Source organism: Myzus persicae, unplaced genomic scaffold (assembly GCF_001856785.1).
Source record: "Myzus persicae strain clone G006 unplaced genomic scaffold, MPER_G0061.0, whole genome shotgun sequence".
Taxonomy (NCBI): Eukaryota; Metazoa; Arthropoda; class Insecta; order Hemiptera; family Aphididae; genus Myzus; species Myzus persicae.
In genome coordinates, this window is record NW_019101226.1 from 1 (window position 1) to 14924 (window position 14924).

The 14924-nt window shown below is 25.5% G+C and overlaps 1 protein-coding gene and 1 pseudogene across 1 annotated transcript; both read left to right on the forward strand.

The window, feature by feature from the left end:
* The first annotated feature begins 2110 nt into the window (after nt 1-2110).
* Nucleotides 2111-4729, forward strand: LOC111028274 (annotated as a pseudogene).
* Nucleotides 4730-4837: 108 nt separating this feature from the next.
* LOC111028275 lies at nt 4838-14819 on the forward strand (the record flags this gene model as incomplete). The annotated part of the gene is made up of 7 exons (XM_022306860.1): nt 4838-5555; nt 5703-6929; nt 6990-7271; nt 10735-10884; nt 11412-11569; nt 11689-11779; nt 14690-14819. Coding segments are annotated over exons 1-7 (2756 nt in total), but the record flags the coding sequence as incomplete, so codon positions are not given.
* Nucleotides 14820-14924: the final 105 nt, after the last annotated feature.

The window sequence follows — 14924 nt, forward strand, 5'->3', positions numbered from 1 at the left end:
AAAATAAAATAAAAAAACACACATCATTGTAAAACCAATACATTCATCGCTCCGCTCAGAATCTAAAATTATAAAATATTTCGAATGATCGATACGTCAAATAATACAAATAGTTAATGAATGTAGCTGGTACCAAATCTTTTAAATGAACCATTAACATAATGTTGTTTCAAATCTTGATATCTTAACTATTGAATCATCAATCTCCCGCTAGTAGAATTCTCAAATATGAATAGGCTATAGAGTACTGAGCATGACTAAATAGATCTATTTAGTCATTGTACTGAGTACCTATTGAGTTTGTAGGGTAAGTGGAGTTATAGTGATCCACGTTTTCGCGTAGGTACATACGGTATATAATATGAAAACAATGGTTTCAATAAAAATATTTTTATATAAAATTTACCTTTTGATTTGTAATTAAATATTTTTGTGTTGACACCCGGCACACCACGTACCTCTATTTACGTAAGGGTGCTGAATTTTTATTAGCCCCGCGTGCGTCAAATTTCTGAAATATAGCACTGGGTAAACAGCGAATGATAATTTTATCACATTTAGCATAGACAATAATATAAAATAGTTATAAAGTTTAAATAAAAATTAAATAATTACATTTTAAAAAAAAAATTAGAAATAGAGTTGAATTTTTAAAGATTTATTTATATTTTAGGAAACAATTGAATAATATTTTTATTTTTTATTTTTTGGCGGGGGGGCTATTACAAATTGCGCTTATGCCCCCCCCCCACCAATGGGCGCCCATGTCTACCTATCTATTTTTTAATGGTTTTATTTGGAAATTTTTACATAAAATGCCTATTTCTAGCCCCTTAATAACTATTTTATTCCTGTAACGTATTTTTCCCATGTTATATTTTCCTATGAGAAACTTTCCTGTATAATATTTTCCTGTGTAATAATTTCCTGGGTCTTAAATTCTTTGTTATTATTTTTCCGAAATATTAATTCCCTGTTAAATATTATTCTTGGGTAATATTTTCCCATTAAATATATTCCTAAGTATAACATTCCTGTATAATACTTTCCTGGATAATGTTTTCCTAATTTTATTTTTCCTGTGTTAAACTTTCCCGATAGCACTTTGTCTGTGTAATATTTTCCTAATTTTTTTTTTCCTATGATATACTTTCCCGACTACACTATTCCAATTTAATATTTTCTCCAACAATGCTTTCCTGTGATAAAAATATTCCTAGTAAATATTTTCCTGAATATTATTCTTCCTCAGCAATAATTTCCCGTGTTGTGTGCGCCCCCGTAGTGAATTTGAATCACGGTGATCTCCCCTAAGGTATTTTTAATTTGTCTAAATATATGCTAAAATCCTAATAATAATAATCCTGTAAAATGTTGGGGCAGACTTAATACATTTTTTTTATAGGTATACTGCAGAATAATAGGTAATAACGAAATTATCCATACCCAATATTCTATAATCTGTACTGAAGTACACACTTAGAAATATTGGAGTTATTTTAATAATTGACTCGATGTTAAGGGGTAAAATGTTAAATTACTAATGTTTAGTACTTATTTTAACACCACTGAATGTGTTTTCAACCAAAAGATGTTCAACATATTTTGTTGGAGTTAAAGTGACAATACAAAATTATAATTTAAATGCCACTTTAACACAAACACAAAATTAAATTAAGTTTAAATAAATAAATATGACATCAATGTATTTTGATTTTAACATTAATACGTGTTATTTTCACAATTGTATAGTAAAGTTATTTTAAACCACTGTTTAGTAATAAAAGATAACTTTACATTGGGGTCAAATTGACAAATCGAGTGTTATTTTAACACCGTAATATTTTAATATTGTCGATAAAATGGGTAATCCCAATATTTTGTTATTTTCGTTAATTTATGTAATGTGGCGAACGATTGTCGCCTGTCGATTGTGCGGGAGACGGGAGTTAGCATTATCTGGCCAGTCTGCAGTCATTGTGTGTATTCACTTTTTCCGTTTACGTGTGACTGTGTGAGAATATTTTTTTGTTCTACCTACCTATATAGTGATTAGTGACTACTACCTAAACGAAGTTTGAACTTTTGAATTGTTTGAAAATCGCCTACAATGAATCAGTATCAGGTATGTATAAGTTAATTATATAATTTATTTAATGATTTCATGCATATTAGTTTATTACATACCTAATCATAATGTGATGATAATTATAAATTATAATAAATTATAATACATGCTATTTCACGTAAACATAATATGTTATACCCTATTGGTACTACCTATTGGTTATTATTTACATATTAATCTAATTTTAATACACCAGATACCTACAGCTTCAAATTACTTGTGTTTATATTTGAAATTTTAGGTAATACCTATCTGTATGTAATCTAAAAAAAAATATTCAATTTGTTTACTGTCTTTAAATTATGCCTTTTACATTAAGTATAAATCATTAAACAAAAATGCAACTAAGATAATGTACCGAACCTAATTCTTATTGTTTTTATTGCTATGCCAGTTTCCATATTATCCGATAGGATCTGAAGCTTCAGAATTCCAAAATTTAGAGCAGTTAGATAATTCGTTGTTACAAACTCAAACTAACGTTTTTCAAGAATTTTTTAAGGAATCACAAGAGACTCTTACAAGAGATAAATCTGTATGTAGAACAGATGATGTTCATACAAAGTTTGGATCTTATAGGCCAATGGCATGGACAACAGAAGTATAATTATAGTTATGAACTGTTATTTTATAAACTTTAAAATATCTATATATTTCTTAATTTTCATTAGACTCTATTACAACTTTTGCATACAACAAATGATGGGAGGTACATATTTGCAGATTATAAAAAGAATAATGGTTTTTTGTCTGATGATTCACAAAATTTACTTACAAAACTTTTAATCAACCATCTATTACAAGATCAGAGCAGGTATGAGTATGTCCAACCTAAGTTAAAAAACTAATATTAAAACATAATTAATGTATAGAGAATTGTTATTTTTATTACAAATTTCACTAGGTAATTAAAAACTCTGTTAATTATAAATACATAACTATTGGACATTGGTATACCTACTTAATGTTAGTAATTTTGAATTTTTTCCAGAGGCACTGACTTTTACTTTAGAAAAATAGCTGAGCTGATAGTTGAAATTTTTCCCAAAGAACAAATAGTATGGAATTAATAATGTTTATCAATACTGTAAATTATAATATTAAATTAACCTAAATTTCTAGAGTGTATATTTTATACCAGCAAAATCAGAGGGATGCCAGCAAACTCATGCAAAGGGTAAACTCATCGAACGCTGGAAAAATGTTGCTCGTAGGTTAAGAGCAGTCGGAGCTATCACATTAGAAAGGCATACTAAAAACCAGGCAAATGTAGTATTAGCTCCTGACACTGAACATCCTGTGTTTTCTGGTAAATTGAATTAATTTTAAATTTATATTTAATGCCCAAACCAATGTTTTAATAGTTCTTAATATTAGTAAAAAATAAAAAATGCTTAGGTACAATTTTTTCCTGTTTTTTTTTTATAACTTGTTATTGATTATTATTGTTGTTTTTATTTATTATTATAGATGAGGTACTAGATGCTAAACAGTGGTTAAAAACTGATGGGCTGGCCGGTGATTTAAACCTAATCAAAGAAAAATGGTTAATAACATATGATTTGAGGAAAAAAGAAGTGTTTCAACCATTTTTCAATCCTGGCCAATCTTACAAGGTCCTAAAGGATATGAACTAGTACGTTTATATTTAACTTTTATGTTATTTAAATTATAAAATTGACTATTTTTATAGATTCTTGAAGATTTTAAAACAGCATTTCCACATACAAGTGATGTATTGTATAAAGAGTGGAATGACTTTCTTAATGCATGGGAAATATTGTCTGCTCGAATAGTTGATATACGTAGAAGTTCTGTTAAGGATAAATTTGGCAAAACTTTACTGGCTAAATTAGATGTGTCTTACCAAAAAAAAGGTTATTTTTATTTCTTTTTAGCTATGCTCAATATTTTAAATACCTTCCATAACATGTAATTAACAAATCATAATTTTTTTTAGATTTAAGAACTTCGTACATACTGAAAATACTGTTAATTCCATACCTTATACCAACTAAAACACAGATCAAAATTTCCAACTCCACCGGTCAATCTAAATACTGGAAGCCCTCTTTGTTAGAATCGGTATCAGCCTTTGCTACTCATGTAACAGTAAGTTAAAAAAAAAAAACAATACTGAAATTTCACATAACACAAATTAAAATTTAACATTACACAAGATTTATAATCATAACAATTTTCAAATAATGTTTTTAACTGTAAATATTATAAATAAAAGTGTTTTTTTCCTAAGTGTAATTTAATTAACGGTAAGTAACAAATAATATATTATTCTGTTTTTTCTAGAATAATATTGAATTTAAAGAAAACCTAATAAAAAGACAGGATAGATACGCAACATATGGCCTTTCTATACAACCATTTATCACATTTGTTGGTGTGGATACTGATTCTATTGACTCATGCTATGTGCGAGTAAACCAAAAGTATTGGCGTTTTGAGTGTCCCTTAAAGGCACTGGAGGTATGTTTTAAGTCGTATTTTGTTTTTCACTGTACATATCCAAAGGAGTGTTATGACTCTTGGTTGATCATACAACATAATTTATTTAAATTAAATACTGAATATCTTCTTCTATAATAACTACATTAAGTGCAAAGCTTCAATCATTTGAGTAATTTTTGTATACATAATTTTTATTTTTATTATTTCTTTATTTTTTAATATTAAAATATATTAAGGTTTAAGATGTACATTTGTTGTATATGTTCTTCATTATTTTCTTCTGTCAATCAACTAATGTTGCATTTAAAAATTTATCACCATCTGGGAGCTCAGTCTATATATAAGTGTAAACAGCAAGAATGTAATAGGGACTTCCAAGGTTCAGAACATTTTAGGCAACATTTAAATAGAGTCCATTCTAATATAATACCTGAATTCGCAATTAATGAATTGGCATTTGATTCACCTATATATGTTTCTGATGAAGTTGTCCCTATATCAGAAGAAATTCTGAATTTAAATGAAATTAATAATAGTAATTTTGATAATGCTGAAATAGGTGACAGTAGTAGGCCTTTTGAAGAAATTGTAAGAGATTATGCATTACAATTTATAACAAAATTGCTTACTAAACCTAACGTAACTGAATCATTAATGCAAGAAATAGTTGTTGGTGCCACCGAATTGTTTTCGTCTGGTATTTTATCTATTTTAAAAGCTGAAGTAATACCACATTTATACAAATGTGATAATCATCAATTAGATAAAATTAAAAAAATGTTTAATGTATTAGAAAATCCATTTTCTAAATTAAATACTGAGTATCAACGTTTACAATTTTTAGAAACAAATCATTTATTTTTTAAGCCAAAAAAAGTAGTTATAGGTTTTGTTGGTGAGAAAAAAGTAATTTCTGGAATTGAACGACAGGTTATGGTTCAGACCCAAGCACATTTGTTTTGTATGAAAGAAAATCTTAAACAATTTTTTGAATTGCCTGGTGTATTTGATGCTGCTTATCAATTTACTCTTTCATCTTCAAATAATTCAAATTTAACATCATTTTTAAATGGCAGTACATGGAAAAATATAAAAAAAAATTTTCAAGATAAGATTGTTTTCCCTATTTTTATCTACTATGATGATGCTGAAATGGGTAATCCTTTAGGGTCCCATTCCGGTATTCATAAAATGGGATGTATTTATTATACTGTGCCTGCACTTCCACCTGAATACTTATCATCTTTAGAAAATATTTTCCCAGCATTTATCTTTCATTCTTCCGATAGAGGAGTGAACAAATTTGATAATACGAAAATGTTTTCTTCTCTTATAAGGGATCTTATTGATTTACAAGAAAATGGTATATCAATAGTTGTTAATTCTACAAATATAACAATTTATTTTGCTCTTGGTCAAATTTTGGGGGATAACTTAGGTCTTAATTCAATGTTAGGATTTGTAGAAAGTTTTTCTGCTAATTATTATTGCCGTTTATGCCGGTCACATAAAAAAAAACTTCAACATATGCTAACAGAGTCAAAAGAATCAATTAGAGATATAGATAATTATAATTTGGATATTCTTAAAGCCAATGTTTCAGAAACTGGTATAGTTGAGAACTCTGTGTTTAATTCCATTCCAAACTATCATGTAACAGTCAATAGTGTATGTGACTTTATGCATGATGTTTCAGAAGGTGTAGCAAGATATGATATGGCCACTATTATTAGTTATTTAATAAACAATAAATATTTTTCACTTGAAGATCTAAACCTTCGGGTAATATCATTTGAATATGGTGTAATTGACCAAAAAAATTCTCCACCTCCTATTAGTCTCAATCATTTAAAAAATGGTTCTATAATTATGTCAGCATCTGAAATGTTGTGTTTTGTTAGGTGTTTTGGGCTCATTGTAGGAGAACTGGTTCCATTAAAAACTGAAATTTGGAAGTTATATATACACCTTCGAAAAATTATTGATCTATGTTGTGCTAGAGTACTTCAGCCAGAATGTGCACATCTACTAGATGCTTTAGTTTCAGAACATAACAAATTATATTTACATTTTTCTAACAGTTCATTAAAACCCAAATTTCATATCCTTACACATTATGGTCGTCTCCTTCTTAAAAATGGCCCAATTTCTTTAACATCTTCTTTAAGATTTGAATCAAAACATAAGGTTTTAAAAGCATATGCAAATGCCATACCAAATCGTATAAATCTTGGCCACACTTTATCACATAAACTTCAGATACAAATGGCTCATCGATTTTTAACTAAAAAAGGATTAGAACCAGACTTAAAACTTGGATCATATTTAAAAATTAGTAGTGTAGTAGAATTAAATTTTATATTACCTTCAGATTTAAGTCTAAAGACTTTTTCAGCATCATGGATAAAATTTAAAGGTGTTACTTATAAACCGGGTATGCTGGTGATAGTAGAAATCAATTTAAATGGATGTATATTTGGTCAAATAATTAATATTTTTATTAATGGTTCTACTGTCCCATATTTAGTGTGTGAACTTTTTTTTACTATTGGATTTGATGATCATTTTCATGCTTATGAACTAAAAAAATATGATGAGACTGAAACAAATCTTATTGGGTATTATATAAATGATTTGCCTGAATCATCACCTACTGTTATTAGAGTTCTTGGTGATGGTAAATTGTATGCAACATTACGATATGCACTATAGTTTGTATTTTATTATAAATTAGGTGTCTATATAAGTTATAAATACTTGTACAATTAATTATATACACAATTAAGGTACCTATTATTATTATATTACCTATATTTGTAGTACAAGTATGTACCGATATTGTTAAAATCATTAAATGTTTTTTTTTTTTTTTTTTACCATTGAAAATGTATGTTGTGTTGTATATTTTATTTCAATAAAAATATTATATTTACAAGAAAACCAAATATTTTTATTTTTTAATTTGCCTTATTACATTTGTTGAAAATTGTATAATATGTTAACATAAACGAAGAGGTACCATCTGACCAATATAATAAATAATAAAACTTCACATTAATTAATTTATACTAAAGGTTACAGGTTTCAATTTTGACAATACAAGTTCTATGTACACTGACATATACCTAATATTTTAATCTATATAACCAAAATATTTATTTATTTTTAATTACAACGCCACTATCCTGAATAAAGTTCAGCATTACATAACCATAATTGTATAATATACAATATAAATACTAATATATTGGGTAACAGTACTTCATATTTTGATTCATCGACAACATTATTAAAATACAATATTTAAAAAAATATGTAAAGAATTAACACCACTACATCCAACAAGATTTATTTGGTGGGTGAGTCAAACTATTTATTAGGCACCCTAAAAATACTATACACATTTATCTACCTGCTTTATTATACAAATATTAAATTTAAATAAGAATTAAACTAATTTATTGTAAGTATATACAAGAATTATTTGAGGTTAAATGTACAACCTATATGTAAGTTAATATAACATTTCTTGGTGTAAAACACACACCCTATTCATAAGTTATTATAACATTTCTTGGTGTAAAACACACAACTTATTCATAAGTTAATATAACATTTCTTGGTGTAAAACACACACCCTATTCATAAGTTATTATAACATTTCTTGGTGTAAAACACACACCTATTCATAAGTTAATATAACATTTATTGGTGTTATATTTACTACTAATTTATAACATACCGTAACTATTAATATATCTCCTTTAAGTATCAGTTGTTGTTAACGCGTGTTGGTTAATAAAACATTAATAGAGTGTTAATTCTTAACAACCCAACTAACATCAAACTGGCGTTGCATTTACACCAATCGGACCTAAGCTGGAAAACGACGTGCAAATGTGTATAACATTGGCAACACTTGGTGTTGAACCTACTTCAGATTTCTAAGTGTGTACGATATTGCTTATTTTCTAATTTGTATGGGGGCTTTAACTTCAAATAAATTATCTTCGTTTAGTATTGGAGTGGAAAAAGAAATTTTACGAAAACTAGTATTTTTTAATATATACCTAGTTTTATTTATCTAAATAAAAATAATTTTAGTAATAATATAATGTAATCATTTTAATAATTTTTGTATCAAAACAATATTTATCAATTTTTACAATAAAATATACATTTTTAATATCGTTTTTACGTCATTTTATACAATTTTTTTATATGTATTTGGATCATCAAGTTCCGCGCCCTAATAATAGATAAATTAATTCTAAAACTAAAATTAACATCACTCAATTGGTTCTGTTGAATGTAAATTTGATATTTCGTGTGGGGCAGATAGAAAATTAATGGTGTGTTGACGGCCTGACGTTTGACAATCCCTTAATGTCAAATACACTTGCAATGTTGAAATTACTACAGTAGTATTACTACCAATTATGAAATAAATCATTATAATTGTTAATCAGAGTGGTTTTTTAAAAAATGTTGTATAATAAAAATATCTAATATACCTATGTTGTGATAATAGTTATTTAGGTACCTATTTATTTTATATTTAGACATGGATGATTTTATGAAAAAATGGCTACCTGACATTGGATTCAAACATTTGATTAATACATTTGAAGGTAACTTTTTTTTAAATTTTGAATTTAAAAGACTTACTCAAGTATAAAATAATTGATTTTTAAATAATTTATAAATACAAGATACCTTATAATATAATAATTTAATATACAATCGGTTTCATTAAATGCAATATGGAGTTAGATATTAGGGCTAAGATTAAAACGTTTAACTATTTAACTTTTGAATCTTGTATTTTTAAAGTATTTAAATTTGATGCCATTTTTTTTAACAAAAGAACACTTGAAAAATATTTGCATGGACTAATATTCGATAGTTTTGAAATTGAACATAAATAAACTTGATCAATTAGATTAAAATATTCGAATGATATTTTTTCAACAAATAGTTATTGAATTTGTCATTAAATATGATAATTGGTAATATTTTTTCAGAGCAAGCAATTGATAAAAAAGCATTGTTATTGTTGACTGAATCGATGTTAGTAGAATTAATTCCAATAATGGGACAGAGGGCTAATATTTTAGTTAATTTTTACTTAATAATATTTTTAATTTATGTGTGTATGGTGTATCTAGATAATTTAAATTCAAACAAAAAAATGAAAAATATCTTTGACAATTTATCCGATAATGAAGGTTCCAATAGTAATAACAGTAGTGATCTAACTGCAGATGAAAATTCAAGCAATGTTAAATCCAGTAAAGGTTATAGTGTTTAAATCAATAAAATCATTAATTTTTTTTTAAATACCTAATATATTATAATTTATAAGACAAAAAATTAAAATATTAAATTGTATCTATTTAGATAATTTTATTAAACAAATACTAAAAAAATACCAAGACGGTGTTATAGTACTACAGTATTCTACTGCAAATGAGACATTAAACCAAAAAATGAGAAACAGGCTCTGTGGAGTATTGATAAAGGATGCTCTACACAATTCCGAAGGTGGAAATAAAATGAATAGATCTCAATTTCCCAAAATTGCAAAAGGTACCCATTTTTCTCATAAATGGATTAAAAATCATGTAGAAATAAGGTACTTCAGTACATTATGTATATACTATACTCGTATATATATAATTAATGATAATTGATTACTACCCAAGTTGTTTAACTATTAATATTAAAAGTTTAAAACTATACTATAGTTTATTTAATTATTTTGATGTTTAAATATTAAATGTTTACTTAATAGGTATAGAAGAGTTATTTCATTCGGAATCGGAATACATTTATTTTATTCCATATTTTAGAGAAGGCAATAAAGTTAGCCCAAATCGAGGCAAACTGTATGATAAATATTGCAACATAAAAAAAGAAATTAATAAAATCAATACAACAACTAAACAAAAAAACTCATGTAACAAAGATGATGCAGTTTTTATAAACGAAGAAGGTTATAATTACTTTTTAATAAACAAAATTTAATGGAATTTTTAACAAAAACTTTTTATAAGTTCTCCAAAACTGATAATTTAATATACCTAATTTTTTATAACATTACCTATTTAGTATTTCTAACATAATTCTTAATTAAATAGACATTTTGGATTCAATAAATTGGCTAAAACACAACATTGAACCAGAAGTAACTTTATACAAACTGTGGGCAGAAACTGCAAGTTATCACTTGCAAAAACAAAGTATTGACACAAACACACTTAAATACCCAGCTTTAAAAAGCTCAAAAGGTCATATACTTGTAAGTTTATCTACCTATATAAATTATGGAATCTGTTTTTAATTGATGCATATTGATATGCGTTAACAATATTAATATTACTATTTACTTCTACACTAAATCCTAATTACATTTAATTTTATTATATTTTAAACATTATATTAAAAATAGTTTAGAACTAGACATATTCACTTTTTTTAGATTGATATGGATTTTGATAATTTATATCCGCGAAAAAATCAAAATCTTATACAAAAGATTAATATTTTTAAAGATAAATTAAAAAATTATCTTAAAAACAGAACATTCAACTTCAATTTAACACAACAAAATTTGGTTAAAACAATTTTATCAGCTGATAACTTAGGCAATTTTATTAATTTAACTGTATAATAATAACTGCATAAAAAAAACTAGGTACCTAATGTAATATACACATAAATATTCCACACATGTAATGTTTATACACAAAAATATTAACAAATACCTAACAATATATTATATTATCTAATATACTAATATTTAAAATTACTTTAGGAGATGATGATTTAGCTGCCATTCAATTATTTCTCTACCTATTTAATCCTGTTAACATTAAAGTACCAAAAAAAACCACTGTCAACAATGTTACAAAATATTCAATGCGAAGACCAACGAAATTGGAACAAGCTAGTTCAGTTATAGTTCACATGACTGTAAGTTCCAAACTATAGAAACATAAATAATATATTTAAAAAAAAAAATTAAGCATTTGAATACATTTATACATACCTAAGTAGCTATAATAATTGTGTTTATATTTATTTTATTTTAGAATATCAATGATCTTAAAACAATACATGAAGAAAAAGTGAACAGGGCATTTAATTGTGGGTTTACTGTTCAACCATATGTTGCCATTGTGGGTAATCTTGAAGAAATAAACACTTCACTCAACTACTTTACAGTTATTAATGACATATATTATAAATAGGGAACGGATTTTATTGTAATAAAAAAATTAAAATATGTACTTAATTTTATTGAAATATGTAAAAAAAAAATCAAAATATATAATAACCGCTTAACAGAAAAAATAAGTACCAAAAGTAAGTATAAAAATTTTATCTCTTATCTAATTAATAATTATTAAAACAATGCGAAACTACATATTCTCTAAGATTTAAAAATGTAAAATGGCGGCGATTTGATCGTAAAATGTTTTTGCATTGACTGAATGAACGTTACACATCAACTGACGTAATGATAGTTAATAACCCCGATTTTTCACAACATTTACAGTATAAAACTTTCCCATCACTTTGAAATGTTTCATTCGGAAATTCTTTTAAATATGTGGCTACCTTATTATTGATTGAACTTACAACTTTAGGTATTTTAAACAATTTTATAAAAAAAACCAAAATTTCGATGTAGATATGAAGAAAAAAACGATGCAAATGATTACTCCCGCCAGAACAGTAACTAGAACTACTGAATTGTATAATAGATATTCAGGTTATTGTGATTTAAATAATGTATCATTTGTTACCTGGATAAAAATTAAGGGAATTTTGTACAATACCAAAAATATGTCAGTTATTATTAATATATGTGATGAAAATAACATGTTACCTTTATTTGGATTAATTAAATGTATTTTTATCATAGATAGTGAACCATTTATTATTTATAATGTGTTTAAAACAATTCATTATGATGAACATTTTGGAGCATTTAATGTTATGTTAACTTCTGAATTACAATGTATAAAATTAAATGAATTAGATAATAGTTTTCTTGTTCACCACATAAGTATATCAAATGGAACTATTTTTATAAAAATGTATATCTAAATTAAAAAAAAAATATTTAATATGATGTATAAATTGTTTTTTTTTTTTTATTATTTGTATAGTTTCAGAAATTTACTGTAGCAGGTGTATTACATTGAATACTATAATTTATTATAACTTATCTCTAATGTTCATATTATATTAAAATTACTTTATTATTATAACTTTATATTTTGTATATGTAATTAATTACATTGTTTATTGTTTAATAAGATATATTTTGTGCTTAATATTCAATCAATTGAAAACTGTCATACTTTCATATAAAAATAATGTTCATAACTACCATTATAAATATCCAATTTTAAATGCATCAATACTTCAGTTTATAGCTATGATGCTTATTACTAGTCAGACAAAAAATTGTTATAGTAAACAAGTTTTACTGTAGTAAATTTGACTTGGGTTTAAGTGGTCACCACTATAAGTTTTATTTGTACATTACCATAAAATTATGTTCTGATTACTATACAAATTTTAAAATAACTAAATTTAAAAGTAAACATTACTATATGACTATGTTACAAACACTATAAGCATTGTTCAAATTACTAAATTAAAAAGTGTACACTACCATTAAATTATGTTAAAATTACTATAAAAATTTTAAAATAACTAAATTTAAACGTAAACATTACTATATAACTATGTTAAAAATACTATAAGCATTGTTCAAATGACTAAATTAGAAAGTACAAATTACCATAAAATTATATTAAAATTACTATAAACATTGTACAAATAACTGAATTATAAAGCAATGAGTACTAAAAATGTATAGTTCATAATACTATATTTTTGGTCTAGATAACTATACAATCATAACTACATATTTTTAGTTAATCTGACTAACTTTATAGCTATCCCTAAAGCAATTGTATAATATAGTTAAGCCTACTATTTTTATAGTGAAAATAACTGTTTTGTTTTTTCTGTGTAAAATACTTGGGTGATACTATTACTTTTCATACTTTTCATGCATTAAAATAATGTACCTATATAATGGGACTAAATGTAAATACAGACCTAGTATAAATTATTGATGAATAATATTTAATTAACATTTGGTTTATAATTTGCCTAATACAATTTCAGTATACAATCAATCTTTTTTTCTAAATCGAGGGAAGAAATTATTGATTTTATAGTTTTGTAAATACAAGTTAGTTTAACCATTTATTTATTTTTTGTTTGTAAGATTTTGAATGAATTATTTTTTGAATATTGCATATTTTATCTTGAGTATAGAGCATTATTGGAGCTATAAAACTAAAATTATCAATAATTAGGTACTAAAGTCATCATAGAATTAAAATAATCACTAATTAATAAGTAATGCAATAATCCTATAAATTATATGATGAATAAATAATGATTTGATAAAATACATATCCAAGAGAAAGCAGCAAATAATCAATTATCATTATAATTAAAATATAATGCCTAGGGAACAGATTTATATGCAAATACATATATATTGGAATAAGATTTTTGAAATCTGATGAGCATTGTCCCCGATTTAGATCTTTCTTATGAAAATAATACTAATTTTATATTGCATATTATTATGCATATTTCAACGTTTCAACGTTTGTACCTATTAAATACATATTCAAATTCAATGTATATTTGTAGTTTTGTAGAGCATATTTTTATTTATAGCACATATATTCGTTTTCGCCGTATTTTCAAGTTCACAGCCACATAATATCGATAAATTTTTATCAAAGTAACAAAGTTAAGATAATAGAATTCAAGTGTTCGACAGTCAGTATTTGGTATCAGTCCATGTTGTGCTTTTTATATTTAAAATTGTGTACGAGAGTGCGTCTAGTGATTTTTGATATAATTCTAATTCGGAACTTTAAAATGTCTTAAGAACACCAATTAAGAGTTGTTTACAGACCTATGTAAACGATCATAAAGATATTTTTAAAACCGAAGGTTCAATTTTGTACTGCAATATTTATGAAATTCCAGTTAACGCGGCTACAAAGTTTTTGGTAGACCAACATTTATGGCATGATAAACTTAAGAACAATCTAAAACTCAAAGAATCAAATTCAAGAAATATAAAACAAATGAAGATATTTGCCAAGCTTTTATTTTTGTAAGTATTCCTATATTAAATTACAAAATCTATCTCTTCGCGCTTTCTTAGAAAAATATATTAAACGACACATACCAGATGAGTCCACCTTACGAAAAAATTATG